Source organism: Pelobates fuscus, chromosome 11 (assembly GCF_036172605.1).
Source record: "Pelobates fuscus isolate aPelFus1 chromosome 11, aPelFus1.pri, whole genome shotgun sequence".
NCBI lineage: Eukaryota > Metazoa > Chordata > Amphibia > Anura > Pelobatidae > Pelobates > Pelobates fuscus.
Window position 1 is genome coordinate 104,481,309 of NC_086327.1, and position 25,592 is coordinate 104,506,900.

Consider the following 25,592-nt stretch of genomic DNA (forward strand, 5'->3'; position numbering starts at 1 on the left):
CTAGTACAAGCAAATGGTGTATTTAAACTCTTTCAACCCCAAAACCAAGTTGCGAGCAAGCTTGGAGCAGTCTGCGTTCGTAACAGGAGTTATTAAAATGACGGAGTCAACCAGAGTTAAAGACCAAAGCAAAGGGATTAACACTTACAACAAGTTGGCCACTACTATGATAGGATAACTGTGATTTCTAGAGACAAATTGTAACTGGAACAGAGGGACTGGTTTCTGGCTTGAGATCCAGAACCCAATCTACAATGCTTCTCAGCATTAAATCCGTTGCATCAGTACCTACCACAAGGTGGCAGACTTTCAGCACCGGCCCTCTGGACAAGTAGCAGGTCTTGTTCACATTTACACCAGGTGGAGTTTATTACAATTTAAATACAACAGGAATGTTGGTTTTAATGAACTCAACCTAGGGTTTACATACAATACAATGTTTACACAACGGGTTGACAGACGACTTATATTAGAGGCAGATTAGCCAGTTTTTGCTAGTCTGAACGTCCTACCTTAGATCATTAGAGATCATTAGATCATTCGAGTCACGACCTGCTGAAAGCACCATGAAATAGTGCAGGGAAGGGGGACTAAAAGCACAAACACAGAAAAATCCAGTCACATAGAGATAAACGTCCCCCCAAAATTAAACCCTGTCTTACGGATAGCCACGAGATTTGGGGTTAGGGTTCACAGGATATTTCATGCCCATTCCATGCCCCCCACGCCTCAATGCATACCGCACAGTTTTTTCATGGTAGATGAGGGCTAATGTAAAGTGGGAGGCTGTCTTATGGACGCTGGCGCAGAATTCTAACATGCACCAGAAGCAGAGAGTAGCTTTCGCTACACTATTTGAACAGTCATGTACAACAATATCCCTGAAACAACATCACAAGGAATAATGTATGTAAAAGTAAATCATCGGTGGTCATGGACATAAGGCAAGCAAGTAAAAAACCAGAAACGCTGCACTCCCAAAGTGACTTGTTTTTCCCCACAGAAATCTCAAATTTGCAGTGTTATGTTACTACTGCAAGGGATTCTGGGTAGGCATATGCAAATTAGTTCAACAAAGAGAGAGAGAGATCTTATGGTACATATACCACATATATGAACTAAGGTACTACATACATATAAACACTACATAATATTTTTATTGCTTTGATAAAGGTTCATGAATTGCCTTAAACAATTTCTAGGTGTTAATATTTCACTTAATACATCATCGTACTGACCCTGTGTGACATTTTAATAGCATTCTATAATGATAAATCAATTTACATAAATAATTTACAGCCTCTTTCAGAAATTCACAAGAGAAAATGAAGAGGTAGCGCAAGGCGAAAGGTCTTTACAAAGCAAATTTAAAAAAGTCCAACGGGAAGGAGCAAAAGAAAAAGATGGTGCAAGTAGCAAGGTCTTTCAAAAATACATAAATACAAACCGAACAGTAAAAAATATAAAAGGAAAATCCAAAGTTCATAAAAATGTTACATATCGCATCAGTAAATGTGTTTTTACAAATGAGCCTCTTCAGTTCTTGATGTTCCTTGATACTTAATAAATCCTTACTGGATACCAGTAAATAGATGCAAGTGTCTCATGGACCCAATGCATATGTTGAGGTGCTTTTTCGTCATGCAGATTCGGAACATTGCTTCACCAGGCTGGATTCTGAGGCTGAACTTTGTTCTTTTTCTTGTTCTTGTACTGGGTGTCTGCACTTTCCTGTGATAATAAACAGCAACAAAAGTGCTTGTTACATCTAGAAGGAACATGGTGTATACGGCATTTCTAGATAAAGAGTGTCTCTCTAACTACAAGTTACAAGGATTGGAATTCTAATAGTATAACTATTTATTTACAATTATTCATTCTAAAATTTTATTTTTAAGAGTCTTTGAAGGACACGTCAGGAGAAGACCATGCGTCCTCTGCCATCCTAACTTGTTTTAGGACATGTTGTTCCATTAGATATGACAATAGGATACTTGACCTTCCACAATTGTCATATCTGACTTCAGCCATCGACCTAGCTTCACTACAGGGGAAGCTTATGCGCTACCCTAGACATTCCAATAAGAAGAAGTGGTGAGCATGTTCTATTACCTCTCTACCAAACAAGACAAGTGTTTTTTACATTCTTTCAATATGAAATTCTAGGCCAGATGATCCAGAAAGCAGTAAAGACATACAGGATTTTACTTACTGCTACGCAATATATTGTTCATCTTCTTTGGCTTCATCTGTATAATCATTGTTATAATGAACCCAGCAGAGAGAGAAAGCAGGGTAACTCCAACCAGAATCAACGACAAGGTACCTGTGGTGGCAGAAAAGATGAAAAGTTAAATAGGCAAACATTCAAGAGACATGCACAGTTGAGTCACCGGATACTTCTGGGTACCAGACACAGTGCCTGAAAAGCACTGCTTGGTCAAGTCCTGCAATATAAGTAAAGTTAGGGGTAAGTAGTCCACTAGAGCACCAGGAGTTAGAACATTTAGGGTTATGGTTAAATAGAGGGTTAGTTTTAGGGACTTCGTGGTTTAAGGTTAGTATTACATTTAAAATCAGGGTTAGAATAAGATTTGGGTTTCGATGTATCACTCCTCTTGATTTTAACCCTTAGTTTAATCACAAATTTCCTTCTTATTCCTGGTGTTGTAGTGCACAATGATCTCTGACTGTCAGAGTACCTCTAACTTTACTTACCTTTCAGGATCTCACCAAACACACCAATTTAGACACTTTGTAGGCAGTTCTGGGAAGAAGCCATATCTACTGGACACAACTGTAACGATGATACCACCATAAACTCTTCTGTATCTATTCATGTCAAAAGGAAAAGAACATAATTTAATGTTTCTTGGTCAATACACTAAGTGAGTCTTACTTAATTCATCTTGAATCTTGCTTACCAAGAAATACCCTGTGCAGGGCCCATGCCCCCAATTTTTTGGTACATCAACATTTACTTGATACTCATCCAGAAAGCTGACATACAACAAGTATACCAAAAGTTAACCAGTAGTGGCAAACACGGAGCATATAACAGTGATTCTTAATCTTTTATTGACAGAGACTCCAATCCAATCTTCAACTCTAAAATTAGCTATTCTTCAACTTTTATAAAATATATAACCAAATTAATTATCTAAAACATATATGCAGGGGGCGGGGCCTAACAGCCAAGATGGCCGGACGTGCTCTTGGAGAGCTCCTGCATCACTGAGCACAAAATTGAAAATCCCGACTGCACCAACCAAGATAGCTGCACAAACGACCCCAAGAACGGTGCAGGAACATACAAGGAACAGAAGGATGCTCAACCAGCTCCACTGCACGATGCAGACACTCTTACCGACCACGAGGCCTACAAATCAGCGGGACCCGAGGCCTGGGGGAGGCGGCCAACTTTCCAGCACGAGACCTGCACGAAAATGAGCGTTGGGTGATGCCCTGCTACCTCCCCCCCCCTCTCCCTCTGGACCGGCGGGGGTCATCCCGGTCCTCGCTGGGGGGGCGATTACCCCAGCACAGCAGCCTAAACAAACGACCAAACCTGCACCTCACCTGGACTGTTGGGGCCCAGGCAAGATGCGGCACGGGCGCGCCCGGCTCCAAAAAGCCCCCTCTCCAAGCCACCCAGGGACACCCTGGAATTCTTTGCCCGGCTAAGTAACAGCCTAAAGGCACAGTTCAGCAACATGGGCCAATCCCTCCACCAAGCAATGAGGGTGATAGCGGCATGGATTCGCCCGACCATCCGGCGCCACATAGGCAGATACCTGCCTCAAGCCCCCAGAGCGACCTCCATCCAGAATCAGGGAACAAACTGGCGGGAAGAGGCAACTGGTCCCTCATACGCCGACAACCGACCCCGCACACACCAGGGAGAGCCTACTCACCACTCAGCTGCACCGGAAACCTCCGACCGCCGAGGCGCGATTCCACAGCCAGGGACTCATGCTGATTGCCGCAGGGTTGCCCGGAGAGCGGCGCGGCCTCCTCCTGGCGAACGGCGCGGGCGAGGGGGCCCCACGAAGGCACATGGGACGGGGACCTCTGCCGCGGCGTCAACTCTGCTACTGTCCCTGGCCAACTCATCAGGCCTCCAAGACCGGCATCGGCTGAACGGAATGGACTACACATGGAGACAAGACGTGCCCCCGCAGGCACAAATGCAGCAACGGAGCACAAGCCCACTCTCTGGACAATAATTGAGACTAAGCAACGCCACTGAGTCAGGTTATGTTGGTTATAGGCTCTTGCATAATTTTTTTATGTTCTATATTTTCTTAAGACCCACCGGGCAGCACAACATTAGAGACGCAGATCAATGACATGTAATTTTTAAGGTCAATCTTAATATGTTATAATGCGCCTGCCTTCACATTGTCTAGCTACCGCCTAGCAAATGACAGGCTCTAGGTACATAAATCTGTAGCCACTCCTCACCAGGTTTAGACTAGCCTGTTTCTGCAACTGTTCACATCTGTTAGCACTATATGCAAGATGTCACTCACTAACATACTGCCTGTTGTCTGCTGTTTACGATTAAGCACGACACAATATGTACCCTAGCTATGTCTTAACAAGCACAGTTTCTACAAAGTACAGCTTAGAACAAACGCTAACCCTATATGTCTTAGTACCCTACTGCGATATACTCTGTTGCACAAACAGCGAGAACCACTAAGAGATAACCCAAACCAACTGCGCAGTCTTATTGAAGAAGATGGTTATGCTACAGTTATCAGTGGAGTTTAACAATTTATTATTATTTTTACAAACACGAAATAGGATGCAACTTTCTGTTACTCGATTATAATATAAAAATGTGCAATGATTTTTCCTGCCGAACCAATGTACAATATTGTCAACACTCTACACGCCCTTGCTGTTATGGCAGAGCGTGCTGTTTGTGAATCTCCCTGCACAATAAAAATAAAGAATTAAAAATAAAATAAAACAACATATATGCATATATTTATTTCAAGAGGAGCAGAGTCTTGCTACTTGTAGTAGGTAGATATTATAGTTTGCATAGCAGGATAGTCATTGACAAGAACAGGACTACTCATTCATATGGGATATTTATTTATTCTCTGCCTCAGTTGCCGTTTCTGTACCAAACAGGGATCTGTTAATTTTTTGTTTCAGTAAAGAAATGAAGACCAGTGCTTCTCAAATTGCAGACACAGACTAGACCTAGAACATTCAAAGCAGAGTCAAAGAGATGGACTCCGTATTTCTGCATTTGTGATATCAACTTAGAGGCAGCAGAGCTGAAAAGTTATTTTGGACTCATCAATTAAATCAGGAAATGTTTGAACTCAAGCATTTTTATGAAGAACAGAACTGACGCCATTTAGGGAGATACTATCCAATGGCTGTCACCTGGCCAAAAGCTGTCTATGTCGACCTAACATTATTGCAATCTGATGGCCAAGTCAATGATTAATCCTTATCAAAGTTACACAACTCACCCCAGGTCATCAAGTTTCCGGAACCTGTATTATTATTTTTGGAGACATCAGTAATTTTTTTATCTTCTCTAGTGACGGTATGTTGATTAGCAGAGATGGTTTTGAGGTTATTGAGAAATATTCTGCTGGTTTGTAGGTTGGAAAGTTTTGTTGTTACAGGTTCAGGTTGGCTCTTTGTTTTAGAACATATCACGTCTGATGTGCTAGAACCAGATTCCTGGACAACGTCACCTCTAGCACTGCAGCTGTCATTGGAGAGGGATAAGCAAGAGGAACCATGAGCATCTTTCATAAATCCCAGGGATTAAAACATATATTTTGTAATAAGTCAGGGCTTTTTAATAAACACTAATATTTACTATGTTTTTTTTTGCACTTTTACCAAAAATAGAGAAGAGGCATTTTTTTGTAAGGACAATATGTAATCAAATACATACATATTGCATTCTGTTTTTAAATTAAAGTTTTTTTAAATTAAATTTGTATAATATAAATGTATTTATTTATATATTTTACTTTCAACAATTTTATATAGTCAATAATTTAGTTTCGTGGACATATTAAGTAACCCCCCTCTCCCCCTTCCCAAATGTATGTATGTATATATATATATATATATATATATATATATATTGTTCAGATCTAAGCCTTTAACAGACATCAACACGTTAGGCTGACTGTACGTTTAATTGCTGAAACCAGCACATTACATAGGAGGAATATATGTGGAAACTCTTGTATATATAAATACGGGATAGAGCTCTTTCTCTATACATTAGTGCCACTCAATGATATACCTTAAAGAACATTCATAATTTAATTTTTTTTTTTAAATCTATATCTAGAATGAAAAAAATAAAATAAAACATTTACTATTTTTTATTTAATTAAAGGTCAATTCAAGATGGAGTTGACTCGTTCTTGTGTTAATGTTTTGTCAACTTACTCCTGTAGAGAGTTAACAGCTAAACTACTGCTCTCTGAAATCAAAGTCTTAAATTCATGTTCAGTAACATTTATGGAACAAAAAGAGAAGATGAGGTTGGAAGCAAGGTACAGAAACTGTACAATTATGGAACTAAACTACTTACCGTATTATTATTTTTATTTTTAAAACTAAAGAAGATATGTGAGGAAGGCTGAACTTGATGGACGCAAGTCTCTTTTCAGCTATGTAACTATGTAACTATGTAACTATGTAATATAAAAAACCCACATGGCGTAGCTACTTGTAACCTTGTAGCCAGGTAGAAGAAGGTACAGAAACTGTACAATTATGGAACTAAACTACTTATTATTATTTTTATTTTTAAAACTAAAGAAGATATGTGAGGAAGGCTGAACTTGATGGACGCAAGTCTCTTTTCAGCTATGTAACTATGTAACTATGTAATATAAAAAACCCACATGGCGTAGCTACTTGTAACCTTGTAGCCAGGTAGAAGAAGGTAAAGGTGGGTTTTACTAATCTGACCGGGTTGGAATGTCAGTGACCGGCAGATTCCAAGTAAGAAGTCAAACCGTTACTAAACAGCGTAATGTAGTGCTTATGATGCTTAGAGAGTTTGTTTAATGGAATCTATATTTTGGGATATTATACCATTAAATAAAACATTGAAAATCACTAAGAAACGTTGTGTTATCCTAAGAGCAAGAAGACACTTTATATTATATTTTATTATTATATTTTTCTGTTATATAACTTCAGTTATCACTTAGCCTGAGAAAATAAACCCATTTGTAGAACTTTTTAAAGATGAAAGAACGCCATGTGTTTCATCTCCCACTTACTTTGTCCATGGCCGGCAAATACTGTTCTCTTTGTCTGAGAAATGTCCTACTGGGCATTGTACGCATTCTGAAATATAGAAAGAGACATGTAAGTACTTACATATTTTAAGTTCTTTTTAAGTGTACGGTGTACATCAATGCTTACATCCAACACAATTTACAGTATTGACATAACCTGACTTTCTTCATAATATAAAATATGCTAAACTTACATGGAATGCTTGCCATTCTATCCGCCTGCCATTCGTCCATCTGTCTGTCTGTCTACTACTTATCTATCTACCAATCCTTCCGTTCATATCGATCTTTCAGTCTGTCTGTCTATCTATCTATTTGTTAGTCCATTCCAGTAAAGCATAATGTGCAGTTTAACATATCAGCTAAAAATTAGCTTTTTTCTTCTACTTAAGTTTTATATAATGGTAACATCTTAGTAGAATTAAACCTTGCCTTCTTTCACTATTTGCTTTCCTTTCGGACATTCACACGCAGTGTGTCTTTCATTTTTTGAGATGCTCCCCTTCGGACAGATACACTCAGCCTGGGCACTTTTGGTACAAGCCTTCTTTTCAATGCTTCCCAGTTCTACAGATCATAAAATAACAAGTTTATATTATTACCATTAACACAGAATACATATTACAGAGCGTTATTAGACAAATAAAGCAAGACTATTAAAACAAGCAAACTAGCTTCAATACGGCCAATGTAATATTGGGTGGTGGACAAAATGAACCTGTTAGTGAATCTGGGCCTCAATTTAGTTTTTTTGGATAAGCTTTTAGTCTAGATATTATTTGTTTGAATCAGCATCAGAAATTATTCCCATCTGTTAGAAGAAAAACTTTTAAAATGCTTTAAAGGACCACTCTAGTGCCAGGAAAACATACTCGTTTTCCTGGCACTAGAGTGCCCTGAGGGTGCCCCCACCCTCAGGGACCCACTCCCGCCGGGCTCTGGAAAGTGGTAAGTGTTTAAAACTTACCTTTTTCCAGCGGTGGGCGGAGAGCTCTCCTCCTCCGATCCTCCTCTTCTCCTCCCCGTCGGCTGAATGCGCACACGCGGCACGAGCTGCGCGCGCATTCAGCCGGTCACATAGGAAAGCATTCATAATGCTTTCCTATGGACGCTTGCGTGCTCTCACTGTGAAAATCACAGTGAGAATCACGCAAGCGCCTCTAGCGGCTGTCAATGAGACAGCCACTAGAGGAAATAGGGGAAGGCTTAACCCATTCACAAACATAGCAGTTTCTCTGAAACTGCTATGTTTATGAAAAAATGGGTTAACCCTAGCTGGACCTGGCACCCAGACCACTTCATTAAGCTGAAGTGGTCTGGGTGCCTAGAGTGGTCCTTTAACTATAAAAGTCACCATTCAAAATATGAGAATTTTTGTAGATTCAGAATTTCAAAAGTTTTTTTGTAAACTATTCTCTGCAATGCCATAGCTATGTTATATTATGCTTGACTTGAATGCACCTGTTTGTGCTGTTGTGGCATTGTAGGACTATTTGTACCCTTCTGCACAGTAAAAATAATTTTTTTTTGAAAAAACTTTTTTATTAGGCCGGCTATACATAGTCCCCCCTCTCTGAATGATGTCATTGGTAAGATTAAAGATAACATGCAGATGGACAAACTCACTACCCTATAGCATCATACCCCTCATGCATTCTATAAGGTAAATAGACTCCCTGGCTCTAATACATGCCCGGTAAAATGCAAGAAAATCCTGAATGGCTTTCTCCAAACAACATTCACCCATTGCACCCTTCTCTACGTCTCTTTCTTCTATTACTACCTTTCTTCCTGCTTTTCTTATTTTCTTAAATATTATGAATTAGTTATTTAATGTATATTTGTATTCAATATTAATTGATATCATACTTAGTTCTCATTGTGCTGTATTAACATCTTGGCAATGATCTAATGCCTTCTTTGTCTTTTTGATAAACAGCTGTCAGGATTCACGCCTGGACCTCCAGACTGCCAGACGGGGTCGCCCTTTTATTGCCCGAAGAGGGATTTGAACCTGTATGCTTGGCAGTTCTGAACCTGCTCTTTAACATCTGAGCCATTTCAGGACTTGGGATAACTCCTGTTTTATCTTGTATTGCCTGCAGCACTAAGGGGCTGGACTTCACCTGGCTCAGACCTGTCGATCACTCTCCAGCTGAACCTGATATACTAATCATCAAGGTATAAGACACTGCTCCTCCCTAAGGGCAGGGTCAGTTCAATGACTCTGGTTAGAGAGTTGCTACTCCACGTGCTAAGATTTCTCCTGACCTTGGATTGTGACTCGTATCTCCTGAATTCTGGCATCCTTTGACCTTGGCTTGTTACTCGTATCCCCTGATTTCCGGCACCCTCTGACCATTGGCTTACCTACGACTATTCTCCTGGATTTCCTTGTCTGTACTGCGACTACAAGCATTCAGCTGCACAGCCCCCGTGCACAGATTCACAGGCCAGGTGAGTTCTACCTTGACCACCTCGGCCTGTGTCTAAATGCAAGGGTGAGCTTTTATCTCTGCATGTTGGACTCCCAGCAAGGTAAGCCTGACATATTGAACTGACCCTTATGGAGTCCACAGAGATAATGCTCACCTCCCTTGCTCAGCAAGTGTCCAGCCTGACCCAGACTGTTTCGGAACTGCAGCAAGAACTTTTATCTCTTAAAGGCACAGTACGCCCAGTTCCAGAACCGTTTGTTGTGATGCCTGACCGCTTTGATGGTTCCCGTACCTCCTTCACAGCATTCAGACTGGATTGTGAACTTCTTTTTGCTCTCAAGCCTAAAACTTACAACAGTGACTTTGTCAAGGTCCGTTCGGCCATCAACTTACTTGTCGGACGGATCAAGGAGTGGGCATACCGGAAGCTACAGGAGAAAAGCACTGTCTTGGACAGTTGGGAGTCATTTATGTCCGCAATGGACTCTCAGAGCTCTACCTCCAGGAAAGCTACTCCCAAGCCTGCTCCATCTAACCGCAGATCGCTGTTACCTAAAGAAAAGGACTCCTACCAAGTCCCCATAAGGTCACAACGCAAACCCTCCTCCAGTAAACCTCCTTGTACCCCTGTTTTCCCTCAAGCTAGCTATGAAACTCCAATGGACATGGAGGAACCGCCTTGTGACCCTGGTTTTCCTCTAGCTAGCTGTGAATCTCCAGTGGACAGGGAGGAACCCATGGAGATAGGCTTCGTCCGCTCTAAAACAAGACTGCCATCTAGAGAAAGAGATCGAAGGAGGGCGCGTTGTCTCTGTTTTTATTGTGGTGAAGAAGGGCACTTTATCTCTCACTGCCCTATTCGCCCAACTCGGCCTGAACCTCTTCAAGTGGGTACAATTCAGCTGCACCCTGTTATTCCGGCAACACGACCTAAAAAATGTCAAAGGTGCTGTCGGATATTTCCACGTTCCGTGATGCAGAAGAGTACCCAGACTACGATGGCTGCTGATGCCAGTGGATCTCAAGACCACAAGAAATCACTACTTCCAGAAAACTCACCTATGGGAAATAGTTCAGATAAAATGGTTTGTGGGACTAAGTTTATTTCCGCCTGCACCAGGTCTCTGAATGGCCCAGACCTTTCTCCACCAGTACCCGACACTGATACCCCAAGGTCCCCGACTGAGGGACTCCACTCTGGATACTTCGATTACAAGGACTTCCTCAGTGATACGGAGTCCGAAGACGAGGAATACAGTTCCCAAAAGGAACCTGTTCACGCCCAGAGTGCGTTCTTAAGGGGAGGGTACTGTCAGGATTCACGCCTGGACCTCCAGACTGCCAGACGGGGTCGCCCTTTTATTGCCCGAAGAGGGATTTGAACCTGTATGCTTGGCAGTTCTGAACCTGCTCTTTAACATCTGAGCCATTTCAGGACTTGGGATAACTCCTGTTTTATCTTGTATTGCCTGCAGCACTAAGGGGCTGGACTTCACCTGGCTCAGACCTGTCGATCACTCTCCAGCTGAACCTGATATACTAATCATCAAGGTATAAGACACTGCTCCTCCCTAAGGGCAGTGTCAGTTCAATGACTCTGGTTAGAGAGTTGCTACTCCACGTGCTAAGATTTCTCCTGACCTTGGATTGTGACTCGTATCTCCTGAATTCTGGCATCCTTTGACCTTGGCTTGTTACTCGTATCCCCTGATTTCCGGCACCCTCTGACCATTGGCTTACCTACGACTATTCTCCTGGATTTCCTTGTCTGTACTGCGACTACAAGCATTCAGCTGCACAGCCCCCGTGCACAGATTCACAGGCCAGGTGAGTTCTACCTTGACCACCTCGGCCTGTGTCTAAATGCAAGGGTGAGCTTTTATCTCTGCATGTTGGACTCCCAGCAAGGTAAGCCTGACAACAGCTGTGGACAATGGCCATTGCTGATTTCTTTAATTAGAAAATTGGGGGGTGGGGGAAATGTATTTATTTATTTATTTATTTATTTATTTATTTTTCAATTTGACAATTATTGAGTTTTACCAGGTAACAGTAATCAGTGATAAACAAGGCAACCGTGGAACATTTCATGGCTCAATCCCAATACAGGTACATGTACAATTCGTAGAACGGTAACAAGATGTGGTGCTGGGCAGATACATTTAAGCCCATTCAAATACAGGACTGAACTAAGGGTGTAGGTGGTGTATACTCTGATAATATGACATGATGTTTGAAGGTTAACTTCTTCCCAGACTCATATGGACATTCTATGAAGTTTCATAGTATGGATTGTAGATTTACTGTATGTGTAGGGACGTGTGACTTGTAAATAATTAGGTATTAGAAGCCCTGGGCTAGCGGTATTGGTCAACTAGGGGAAAAAGATCCTCTACGAACAGTGTTCAAGTGAACACCGGGCTGTGTCAGGTGTGTATAAAGGTTATATACCTTAGATTTTAATGGGTACAGGGAATTGCAGTAGGGTAGGTAACCTTTTCATGGTATTGCTCGTGTCGTGTGCCCTATCTCGGTAGTACTTTTAGGATGAGGTAGCTAGGGTCATGAGTGTTGGTGCCATCATATTGGATCGCTGCATCACCTTGTAGACTTTTATAAACAGTGTGTAGCGTAGTAAAACAATTATACAGTATAACAAGCAAGCAATAAAGCAGGTGAGTTAACAGAGTGGCTAAACCGATTAGGGGGACCCTCTAGATTAGAGACGAGTATGTGAATATAGCGAATATATAGAGACTATACTGGCGTGGTTTGATTTGTGTGACGTTTGGTTTCAGGTTATTGATTATCCCTCTTAAGAGCATATAGTGGAGAGCAGGGTGCCTAGCAGGTTTTAGGGTTCCCCTTTTCCGTTCCTGTCTATGTTTTCTTCCTGTATGTTGGTTGTCGGTACATAGTCTTGGTTAAATGTTGGTTGTTTAATTGGAGTAGAGGTTGTCTCAAGTAGGTGGATAAACTATCATCCCAATGTTTTCTCAAGGCCAAAGCTCTGTTTCTCAATTGGGGCTGGTGAAACGTGATCTGTTGGTGGAGAAGGTGTTGTGACGGCATGTCTGTGGATTTCCATACTACTGTTGACGACTGAGCTGCTTTGTGGTAGATGTGCACATTTGGTACTCCCAGGCCTTCTTCCAACAGTGGTTAATATCTTGAAAAATTATTATTTTAACAGATTGTGATCATTCCAAAAGTTTATCCAAAATAATTAAATTTAAGTAAGAACTGAGAGCTCACACATGCTGTTGTGTCTTCAAGTGCATTTTCACTGTTCATTGATGCCTTAACATTTTGAAATTGTCAGAGTTCAATCTTGAGTCTCAAGGTACTTTTTGGTCCATCTCGGTGTGAATAGGAGGTCAAGAACTGGAGATTTATACAATAAGACGTTTCATACACTACATCTATCATTACTGACTGATGAGGGCATTCTTTTATATGTGTACCATGTTGTCTTGTCCATTTGTTCCAAGTTTCTCAATGTGTTCTGCCTTTCGTTTAAAACTTGTCTATTCATTTTGTAATGCAAAAACTCAATGAAAATTTATGTATATTAAAAAAAAAGACAACTGCAGATTTATGACACTAGAATGGAAGGAGTATAGGAAGTGAGTCAAAGGGTGCTACCAGCTCGCTTTACCACAATTACATTTGATCTACAGATTATTGCTAAATTAAATATATAAACCACATTTTGTAAAGTATTAACTTACTGGTGTTACAATAGAAGCATGGTGAACACTCGCTTTTAGTTTTTTCTCGGTTGTAATATCCTTCTTGACACGTGACACAGATTGAATTTGAGTTGTTACTTTTGCAGGGCTGTTTAACAGCCTCACCTAAAGAAGGTAAAGATATATATTTATTAATTTCAAAATGCCACCAATGTTTACAAAAATATATATTAAAGGAGCACTATAGGGTCAGGAACACAAACATGTATTCCTGGTCCTATAGGGTTAAACCCACAATCTAGCCACCCTGCCTCCTTAAATATACTAAAATCTTACTGTATTCAAGTCTGCAGCTGCTTATTTTATCCCTGTTTCCTTTAGACCTGCCCACTGTCTGCTGACATCATCAGAAGTGGTAGCTTGATCCAATCACAGTGCTTCCCCGTAGGATTGGATGAGACTGACAAAGAGGCAGATCAAGGGGAAGAGCCAGCACAATTCAAACACAGCCCTGGCCAATCAGCATTTCCTCATAGAGATGAATTGAATCAATGAATCTCTATGAGGAAAGTTCAGTGTCTGCATGCAGAGGGAGGAGATACTGAATGTTTGGATGCATTTTAGGCAACCATGACCCAGGAAGGATCTCTAACAGCCATCTGAGGAGTGGCCATTGAAGTTATCACTAGGCTGTAATGTAAACAGTGCATTTTCTCTGAAAAGACAGTGTTTACAGCAAAAAGCCTGAAGGTAATGATTCTACTCACTAAAACAAATGCAATAAGCTGTAGTTGTTCTGGTGACTATAGTGTCCCTTTAATAACTTTATATAACACTAAATTGTCTATTCACTGAACAGTACGTGGTTTTGAGATGAAAACCAAATGGCAACATTTAGAATAAAATAGTCATTTTGGTAAATGTCCAACCCAACCTACTAATAAAATTTTTCCATCTTGACGATTTTATTATTTTTAAAGGGACACTCTAGGCACCCAGACCACTTCTGCTCATTGGAGTTGTCTGGGTGCCAACTCCCACTACTCTTAACCCTGCAAGTGTAATTATTGCAGTTTTTTATAAACTGCAATAATTACCTTGCAGGGTTAACTCCACCTCTAGTGGCTGTCTATTAGACAGCCACTAGAGGGAACTTCCTGGTTTCTAGCACAGGAAACCTGTGCTAGAGCGTCGCTGGACATCCTCACGCTGTGTGAGGACCTCCAGCGTCGCTTAAAAGTCCATAGGAAAGCATTGAAAGGATTTTTCAATGCTTTCCTATGGGGAGACGTAATGCGCATGCGCGGCATTGCCACGCATGCGCATTAGGTCCCCTCGGCCGGTGGGCGAGATCAGTCTCGCCCACCGGCTGACGCAATGGATAGGAGTAGCGTCGCGGAGGCGGAGACAGCGACGAGGAACATCGCCGCTGCCTCAGGTAAGTCACTGAAGGGGTTTTCACCCCTTCCGTAACCGGGGATTGGGGGGTGTTAGGGAGAGGGACCCTCCAGTGCCAGGAAAACGGATTGTTTTCCTGGCACTGGAGTTTCCCTTTAATTAATTTAAGCCCTGATCTAATAAACTTTCCAAATGATTCAATACTGTTAGAAAAACGTTCCAAATGGTTGATTTACAAAAGTTCCCCTAGACTTTAATGGTGACTTTTGTAGATAAATCATGTAGGAAGTTTTTTTTGTTTTTTTTTTAGGTACATGGAGAAACACCAGAAAATATCACTTGTTACATCAAGGTTAATGTATTCAGCGTCTCTATTTTGCCAGTTTTAACAATTATTATAGAAAGCAAAAAAACAAAAAACAAAAACAAAAAAACAAACAGTAGAGGATACGTGAGAGAAAGATATTACAGGGACAAAAAGCAGGGAGAAAAATGGAAAAGAGAGTGATCGTCACTGACAGTTGATTACGAGTAAGGCAATTGTTGTGGACTATAAAGGCTGTTTTATTGGAGTCATGTTCCAGCCATGGCACTCCAGATGTTGTGAACTACATCCCCCATAATGCTCTCATAGCCATAACACTGGCAAAGCATTAGGGGAGATGAAGCCTACAACGACACCTGGTGTGCCGAAGGTTGCCTACCTGTGACATAGAGTATGTGTAGAAATTCGCCCATAGTGAGTTTGCCATTGACCTATAGTGCTTATTGGGACCTGTAACTTTAAAACCTGCCTAAAAGCTCAGACTTTAAATTTCGAGCCTTGACTTTAAGTGTAACCTTTTGTTGTTATATTTCACCGCATGCCATGTATAGTTAATTGATAGTATTTTGACACTGCAGTATAGACAACTGCCCAACCACCAAATAATGTGAGAAGCGCCCCACAATTCCTAGCATGCAAATACCCCTCCTCCAGATGCAAGACACGTTTGAAAGTATGGCTGTTTTAATGTTTTCTGTCCTTAAAATTCTGTAATTAGGCGCAACATAATCGCCAGTATCTCGCCTGATCTTTATCTTAATGTAACGCTATACCTTATTGTAGGCAAGGTTGAAATTCAAAACATTTGTTATTTCTCCACAGAATGGAAACATTTAGGTTTTAAAAAAGAGGAAATGGAACCTACACTACATATCTGAGAGCTAAAATAAAATGTTCCCTGTGGTGAGTAATACGTAAAATCTTTTTTGTGAAAAGGGTTGAGAAGTTGTGGTTTGAGACAGTATTTCCTACAAAAAAAATCATAACTACTGACTGAGTTTCTTTTACATCACATACTTTTCTTATACATCACACATTTTCTACCCATTTACTTGGAACAGGTTTGGGAAAGATATGGTTATAGATTCAGTCCTCCAAAAGTCATAATGGAATATTACACCTTTACTACAGGTAATTCTATTCATAACTTCATGGGGTTAGCACTATTTTAACTGTAAACATATCCATCAGTCCATACGTCCATTCATCTATCCCAGACATTTTAAAGGACCACTATAGGCACCCAGACCACTTCATCTCAATGAAGTGGTCTGGGTGCCAGGTCCATCTAGGATTAACCCTGCCTGCTGTAAACATAGCAGTTTCATAGTAACTGCTATGTTTACATATGGGTTAATCCAGCCTCTAGCGGCTGTCTCATTGACAGCCGCTAGAGGCACTTCCGTGCTTCTCACTGTGATTTTCACAGTGAGAAGACGCCAGCGTCAATAGGAAAGCATTGAGAATGCCTTCCTATGGACTGGCTGAATGCGAACGCCTATGACGACCGAAGGAGGAGGAGAGTCCCCAGCGCCGAGGGAGCCTGGCGCTGGAGAAAGGTGAGTGTTTAACCCCTTCCTCCCACTTCAGCCCGGCGGGGTGGGAGTTTGTTTTCCTGGCACTATAGTTGTCCTTTAAGAAGGGTTTCCTTTTGCTAGAGCAACACATTTTCTCAACCTGTTGGTGCTCTCACATTGCATTCCATGCGTACAATCTAGTATAATTTCGTAAAATGTTTTATTACCAAAAAAATATATTTTTTCTGTGGGGTGGGGGTATTATTTTTCTAGAAAGCTATAAAAATGCAAAACTGTGCTGGCACAGATTGGTGTCCACAGCAGATACAAATGATCTCATGGCTCTTTATGCTTTGCCTGTGAATGCACGCACACAAGGGGTTATGGGAAAATGGTGATCAACTTGCGTGCAAGAGTAAGACATCTCAGTAAAATTGGTATAGCCAGCATAGAGAAATGTACAGTAGATACAATTATTTATATATACCTCCATAGTACACCATACTCCACTAAATATTTCAGTAATGTTTGCTCGGGTTAATATAAGAGCAACGTTCAACAAAAATGTGACATCTTGATTTTGCAGATTTTTATCAGACCCTATACAGCTCTTACCAATGTTCTTCCAGTCACCATTTGTCTATTAAAATTTATCCTATTAACTCCCCCCCCCTCGAGTTCCAGCCCCCATACATACTCGGCTGGAAAGCTACAGGAACGCCAAAAGAGATAGTCCTGCAGAAGTTGTTCTGCTTTAAATAATAGTCTAAAATACTTTAATTGCGGGTGTCATTGAAAACATGACCCCAATAGAAAATAAATCAACAAATAAAACTAGATATACCAAAACCACTATATACACTGGGGTGGGTCTAGACCATAGTATGTGCTTAGTTGTGTAAAGTGAAACTGATGCCCCAAAGGAACACCTCTGCTACCTGAAGATAGTTGTGTCTCAAGTGACTAGTACAGAAGAGACACAATCAAGTAGCAGCTGGTAATGTCCCAGGTATCATACAGTAGAATAATGCAGAAAACTCAGCTATGTTGCAACAAAAATATCTCTTGGGTGAACAAGAGATACTAGATACCCTTGAGTCTGCTAGAGAGAATATGTATCAGCCAGAATATGAAGTTTTGGACTATTCAGGGCCACTTGAGAGCCCCTTGTATGTAGGGAGCTGTAGATATTCTATTGGAAAAGATAAAAGATGTGATGAATATTAGTGGTATATGGAGAGTCTGAGACTAAGTTGCAGATATCAGACTAGAAAAAGTCTGCTAAAGTCATATACACCCCCCCCCCCCTTAGTTGTTGAAGGAGCTGCTGGTTGTATGTTTTATTTGTTGATTTGTTGATTTATTTTCTATTGGGGTCATGTTTTCAATAACACCCGCAATTAAAGTATTTTAGACTATTATTTAAAGCAGAACAACTTCTGCAGGACTATCTCTTTTGGCGTTCCTGTAGCTTTCCAGCCAAGGATCACGCCTATCTCCTTTATCTTTGTATAAATACAAGGGTTATCCCCTTTTTGAGTTCTGTAGACACACTCTATTCCCCTTGTTGGGAACCCAGCACCTCTGGTGCCTTCCTTTTCCCCATACATACTCGACAAGCCCATAGAGATTGCTAGGGCTACCACCGTTCACCACCTTGGACGCTTACCTTCTTCTATCTCATCTCTCTATTTTCTTTCTTCACTTCTCTCTCACTACACTCGCCCTAGTCCAGTTTTTTTTTTAAAAACAGGTGTTATATGGGCCACTGTGATGAATTATATCGAAAACGTCAGGACAACTTCATTTTGATGTGTGTTACAGGACCTATTTGAGGTGGCTCAGAGCCATAATCACTCCAGAAAGCTATACAAATTAATGTCAGGACAATTAATGCATAAGGTCGAACGTTGCGAATAGACCTTTATTCGTACATGGACATTTCTATGGCATGCTCTCCTTATTGTACAATTGTATACACTGTATCGCCTTGTATTGGTAATGTTATACCTCTGTATGTCACTCTTGAATGTACACTCAACAAAAATATTTTCTTTTTTACCCTATTAGGGTTATTCAGTAAAGAGACAATACATGTGAATTCAATGTGAATTGAAAGGTAATTACAAATTTAAGCAAAAAAGGGCTAAATTAAAAGCAGAACTGTCTTGGATAATTTTTCTTGTCTATTTTAGCCTAAATATTGAAATTCATTTTCAATTTACATTAAATTCTCTATTTAGAGAAAACACAAAAAGTAATGGATTAGCTGATACCTGAAGCTTTTATTTTAATTTTATTTTCTATCTATGTTTTTTTTTTTTACAATATCTGATAACCTATAACATCCCCATTTCTTGTGCAATACATTGTAATTATCTTCTAAATAAACAGAGAAGAAAGGAAAAGGAAAGAAAGTTTTAGTTTTCCAAATCTGTGTGATGGTCGGGCATAAGTGACATGTTACATACACTAAGTAAAAAAAAAAATAAAAAAAAATTTAATACAGTTTGTGAGTGGAGTAGTCTGCACTTTAATCTACTCCCACACAGTCTGCTGTGCGTTCTCACCACGTTTATGGATTTGTAAAGACCTCAACACACTGCATGATTTCATTGTGGTTAAAAGGTGTAGGTGGTTTTGAAATTGTACCTGTTTCCTGTAAGAAATCTATATCAGCGTTATGATTTTCGTTTGCACACAAATGAAAATCGAGAAAAGGTATAGAATGTTCGGTAAACAGATTGTATCACAGCCTAATGCTCAGGTTCTGGAAATGTAATGCCCTGTTCCCAGAACACTAAGGCATTAGGAATACAAACAGAACTGCTTACATTAAAGGGAATCTATAGTGCCAGGAAAACAAACTCTGTCAAGACCCCCCATGGTGTAGAAGGGGTCACTCTCCTCCCCCGCCGGCTGACGTCAATGGCCGCGCTCGCATTAGTATTTCCCCTTATGAAAGCATTATTCAATGCTTTCCTATGGGGATTCAGGAGACGCTGGAAGTTCTCATGCATAGCGTGAGGACGTCCAGCGTCGTTTAGTCCACCAAAAGTCACCTATCCACCCGGAAGTCCCTCTAGTGGCTGTCTGGTAGACAGCCACTAGAGGAGGAGTAAACCCTAGCAGTTAATTATTGCAGCTTATAAAAACTGCAATAATTACAAGCTCAGTGTTACGGGTGATGGGAGTTTGCACCCAGACCACTTCAATGAGCTGAAGTGGTCTGGGTGCCTACAGTGTCCCTTTAATCCCTTTACTACATGATTGAAAAAATATTAGCATAAGATTTATTTGAAGCAAGGTGTAGCTAGCATATAAACAAATATTAATACAGCAATTTTGTTTGTAGGCAAACATAAGAATTTTAATTATGTAAATTTACACAATTTTTATGTTTCACTTATTCATTCATCCTTCATAAACATATTTAGCAAATTAAATGCTTTAGAAGGAATACAGTATCCTTTATCTTGCAATATCTTGCAGACAGCGTATAAAAGCAGGAAATTACATTTTTTTCACATACAGTAGATGTGACAAAATAGATAAAAATTCTCACATACCTTGCTTATAGGTATTTGCAATCACACTGAAGACTTTACTAGCAGTACAGCTTGCTAAATATAGCAAGAGAATGTAAAATAATTTCTGCATTTAAGCATAATGCCAACATACAGTAAATACAGGTAAACCATATAATTTTTAAAAAAAGGTATATAGTTCCAGACTATAGGAATGATATGACCCATTAAAAATCCCTGTATTGTTTAAAATCAGGTGATGAGCTTACATTTTAAGCAAGTTTGCAAGCATTATACATTATATCAGTGACTAGGTGCTTCTGGCAGATAAATGTGTTCCTCTACTTGCTGGTAATCAAAACTAGAGTATAAATGACGGTGAGTGAAGATTTATGGACTAGATATTATACTCTAAAATACATACAGATAAAACATTTGTATTTGATTTGGGTATTAAAGAGGTTAAGCTGTAGTGTAGTGTAGTGCACCTTAAAGGACCCCTATAGGCACCCAGACCACTTCAGCTTAATGAAGTGGTCTGGGTGCCAGGTCCACCTAGGATTAACCCTTTCTGCTTTAAACATAGCTATGTTTACTTTAGGGTTAATCCAGCCTCTAGTGGCTGTCTCATTGGCAGCCGCTAGAGGCACTTCCGACTGTGATTTTCACAGTGAGAAGACGCCAGCGTCCATAGGAAAGCATTGAGAATGCTTTCTTATGAGACTGGCTGAATGCGCGCGTGGCTCTTGCCGCGGATGTGCATTCAGCCGATGACGGGAAAGGAGGAGGAGAGTCTCCAGCACCGAGGGAGCCCGGCGGGGGAAAACAGGTAAATGTTTAACCCCTTCCTCTCCATCCAACCCAGCGGGAGTGGGACCCTGAGGGTGGGGGCACCCTCAGGGCACTATAGTGCCAGGAAAACAAGTATGTTTTCCTGGCACTATAGTGGTCCTTTAAATATTCACCAAAGCGACAAGTTAGTTCCCCGATATACCAACCAGGCAACACTCTCTCTTTCTCTCTGAGTTCTAAATAAAGTGCTTAGATGGAACACCACCCCAATGTTATAGCAAGAGGCCAACTTATGTTTTTATCTTCGTGATTTATATAGTGGCATAAATAAGCATAAATATGGCAAAACAGCTTGTAAGTTCTTGTAAAAACGTAATTTAATCACCACTTCCTATTTCTACCTAAAGCACTGCACAGTTTCTCCATAATGATATTCTTTTAGATTCTTGGTTGATTCTGGTATATATTACTCAATAGAGTAACCTTTTTGTGAGAAGGACTAGGTAAGGAGGTTTCCATTATAATAGTTCTTCAATGTCATCTATCACAAGGCCCAGAATGCCCAGGACTTTACATGCTTTCTTTGGTTTTCTGTTATAGAATCCCCTTTTTTTTCAGAACAAGAAAATGGAAGGGAACAAGAGGTTTAGTGAATGCTGGGGAAATACGAATATATAACTTGTGTACGTGGTGGTTTTAAAGGAACGCTCCAATATTAAAATTAAATATAATTCCTTTTTGTTCTACATTCCCTCCCATTCCTCCCCCATCATAAATAATAATACAAAAAAAACAACTCACCATTTTTCCATCGCCGATACAGTTTACACGATACAGATCCTCACGAGTAAACATTTATCATCCAATCTGGACCTACCGCGCATGCACAACAATTGCTACACTCCGCCAATCCAATGTTTCTCAAAGACTTTAAAGCAGGTGCAGACAACTACAGTTAAAAATGAGTGAGGATGGAAACAGACAGTGAAACTAAGGAATTCTATAAAAGTGACACATTTTCTTGAAATTGTCCCTTTTGTAAAATATGACTGAGGGGTCATGTGTCTTGCCATGAGAGCCTTGCCTTCCTCTGATTTGATCAGTTGACATAATTTGACAAAATGAGGAGCTACCTTTGTCAAGTTTTCTCTCATCGTGAGACAATATCTATGGAGCCTTCCGCAGTCTTGAGGGCTTATCAGGAGACATCAATGCATGCGCGAGAGTACAGCACTGATGTGGACTCCTGGTAGATGAAGCACCAGGAGCTCAAGAAGACCAGCAGGAAGAGCCTGGTGGCGGACCTTTAAACAATGTGGTTTTAAAAAAAGTTGTGAAAAGACACTGGAAGAAAATAACAGAACAGCTGTAAATCTAACTGAATTAAACAACTCCAGCTGAAGTTATAGGTAGTTTAAATAAAGAATTATTTAAAAAAACAAAAAAAAATTATAACTGATCCACTTTTTTAGGATATAAATTGCTAATATTAAGGGTATGTTCATGCATGTTTTTACTGACTGTCAAACAGTAGAAAAGTCACTTTTAAACTTTCACTTTCCAGGTTTTTAATATTAAGTTTACTGATCCCTATATTTAACCAATACACATTTGTGAGGTGTGAATATAAAAATTAAAAGAAGAAATCTCAATATTTAATTGTGCAGTTAGGTGGCTCCACCTAAGCTACCTGTCAATCATTGGCAAGTTCTGTTCTTTGCACCAGGTTGGAGAAAGTACGTACATAAGAGGAGAAATGAAACAATGTTTCTCTTTATCCTTTTCATTTGCAATGTTTGCCCTGGTTTTGCCTTGTCTGAACTGGATTATGAAGTCATTTGCTAAATATTTAATACAAATGAAAAAGAAAAAGAGCCTTTTATGGAAAAGAAAATGGTGATCGCGAATTATAGATCCCTTTTAGTGTTTTATTTAATTGTGTAAATTCCAGAGGAGTGAAAGTTCCCCTTCAAATATCTCAATAAATATATAATTTTCTTCAAAAATAAAAAATATCAAATTTTCAAATAAGTTCATACATTTTTGACACATTAATAAATGACAACGTTTATCAATTTTGTCCTGGGAAATATCAGATTTTTTCATTATGAGTTTACAAGAGTCATTGGGGGAAAAAATAATAAAAATTTTGAACAATTCTAAACAGTTTATTTCCTGGTTTACACACATTAAAATATAAAATTGTAACACCAACGGTTGTGCTTCTCCTTCAAGTTATATAATTGGCTGATATTTACGCTAACAAATTGCAAAACTCTTTGAGATAAAAGTATACGTTTTATACATTGTAAAAAAAAGATCCCTTGCTAGCAAGCATATATTTTTTATCCTGGTACAGTTTAATCCTAGCACAAGTCATTGAGTATAGTTTGTACTAAGTTTGCTGGTAAAATGTAAAAAAAAAAAAAGAGAAAAAAAAAAGAAAATTATGCTAACTGCTTTCTTTTAGCAACAACTTATCCATTGAAAGAACACGACAATGTAGTCATTAAAGAAGCTATTTCCATTTCCTGTCAAAATAATAAAAGTGTGATATTTTAGAATCATTCTGACTAAATAAAACAGGACATTCCATATTAGCGTAAGTTCTTTAAGTAAATCTTTGTAGGGCATGTACCGTTATTAGCACTATTTGTGTAGAAAAATAAAATATCCCAATTTATTTCAACAAAATTGAGATATTTCTTTAAATACTTGTACTATATAATCGAAAACATTTTTAGTCTTACCTGCAGCACAGTAAAAGCAGCAGATTTCTTTGCCTGAGGTCAATCGAGTTGAATATTGGTTAGGCTGGCACAATGCCCAAGTGGTAGTTGTGAGAAATACTAAGTAAATTGTAACAGAAATCACAGCCATTACTCCCTTCTCTATTTGGTAGTGTAACGTGGAGATTGCTTCTGCAAAAATGAAGTTACACATGTGTGGATTCATTCATTCTCTTTTTGTGGGAAGGAAGGGGGTGGGTATATGTAAATTTACTAAACGAACAAAAAAAACTAAATTCTTGCCTAGTAAGCTAGTTTTTAATTCGAAATCTCTCGCTTTTTCAGATGGAACATTTTTTGGCTAGCGTCTGAACACTAGCAAACTTTTTTGAATAGTGACTAAATTAGGTATTGATATCAGTTTTTGTAACTAGATTATTTAGAGCTACTGGGAGCAAAAGTTAGTTTGCTGGTTACACAAATTGAGTTGTGAACATATTGAATACAGATTTAATACACAGTGCTGTATGCTTTACTGTTGAAGGAGCCCTGTGATACGTTAATTTACACACTCCATGTTGCTGTGAGTTTTATTGCTTGGGAGCTCTGTGATCAGTTGATACATGCTGCATGAGCAGTGTAGCTCTGGCCTACAGTAAGATACGTGGATCTGGAAAGACAATCCAATTTAGGAACACAGTCCAGACTCCGTACCACTGTTGTTTAGCTTCTCAGGAACTCCAGAAGAAATCTCAAAAGTGAGGGCTTCTGCATGGGCATTCATGCTGAGCTAATTAACTTCCTGTTCAGGGTATTCTCCTGGATGTCAGTGTGATGTCATCAACACATGTCCATTTGAACATGACCTCATATTATTGTGAATTTTTTTCTCAATGCTGGACAGCAACTGAACAACACCTGAATGCTGGTCACTTGTCACAATTTAGCTATTTTAGTACATATGTCTATTTGCAAAAGACAAGTTTGGTTATTTAAACCGAATCCACATTTCCATTCCACTGTGGTTTGACTGTGTGTGTTGAAATCAGACAAACTTTAATATAGCATGTGTAAGTCGCCTATTCACAAACATCCAAATTGTAACTCAATTGACTTCATCCAGTTGCTCAATTCCCCTAAAACTGAAAGCCATATAATCTCGACACCCTAATGCTACCACAACCACCGTTTAGAACATTAAGGATACCTCATGCCTAAATCCTCCTCCATATCTGACTCTTACATAAGTGCATTTTATATTTTATTTTTTATTTTTTTTGTAGCAGGAAAATTCAATCGCAGTTTGGTTGGAATTTAATTGCAATTCAACTAAGCTATTTTCAAATTAATCTCACTGCAGCAATGAGGTTCATATGAGAATAGCAGTGATCCACTCTGCTCAATTAGTTTGCCATTCAGTTGTTAGTAAATACCTGGAACCGCAGAGGAATTTTAACAACTAAATGTTATCCTAACTATAAGATAAGGCCAGGGACTAATGAAAGTATTTAGAAAATTAGGCAGGCTAGATGGGCCGAATGGTTCTTATCTGCCGTCACATTCTATGTTTCTATGTTTCTATGTAAAGGCAGGAGAATTGAGCCGAATGCAATTGGCTGAAATTGCAAAAGCAAAATTTGTTACAAAGTGAATAGATCCCTGCAAGTTTTATTATGTAACCTGTGATACACTCACATATGAGGCAAGATTATTGCAGTAGATTTTAGTGGTAAACTGAAACTCTGCACTTTACCCTGAATTTTATTGACATGATGCTTTGCTTCCATGCAAACATTACCTAACTTTTAACGTCTTGCTGGCATTTAGGTGGTTCCCGACCTTTGACTCAGCTGATAACATTATAAATTTG

At 39.6% G+C, this 25,592-nt stretch overlaps 1 protein-coding gene across 1 annotated transcript; it reads right to left on the bottom strand.

Moving 5' to 3' along the window:
- Positions 1-1,244: 1,244 nt before the first annotated feature.
- On the bottom strand, positions 1,245-23,899 carry TNFRSF4 (TNF receptor superfamily member 4). The gene is made up of 7 exons (XM_063435883.1): positions 23,744-23,899; positions 13,474-13,599; positions 7,737-7,871; positions 7,287-7,353; positions 5,496-5,740; positions 2,213-2,326; positions 1,245-1,731 (listed from the first exon to the last, which is right to left on the bottom strand). The coding sequence occupies exons 1-7, from the start codon at positions 23,871-23,873 to the stop codon at positions 1,640-1,642; spliced, it is 909 nt and encodes a 302-aa protein (XP_063291953.1). The 5' UTR covers positions 23,874-23,899; the 3' UTR covers positions 1,245-1,639.
- Between the last annotated feature and the right edge of the window lie 1,693 nt (positions 23,900-25,592).

Coding starts and splice junctions, on each gene's coding strand:
- TNFRSF4 (XM_063435883.1), bottom strand. CDS start 23,873: ATGGCTGTGATTTCTGTTACAATTTACTTAGTATTTCTCACAACTACC. Junction 7,354..7,736: donor AAAGCAAATAGTGAAAGAAG/GCAAGGTTTAAT, acceptor TCTATATTTCAG/AATGCGTACAATGCCCAGTA. Junction 2,327..5,495: donor CGGAAACTTGATGACCTGGG/GTGAGTTGTGTA, acceptor CTGCCACCACAG/GTACCTTGTCGTTGATTCTG.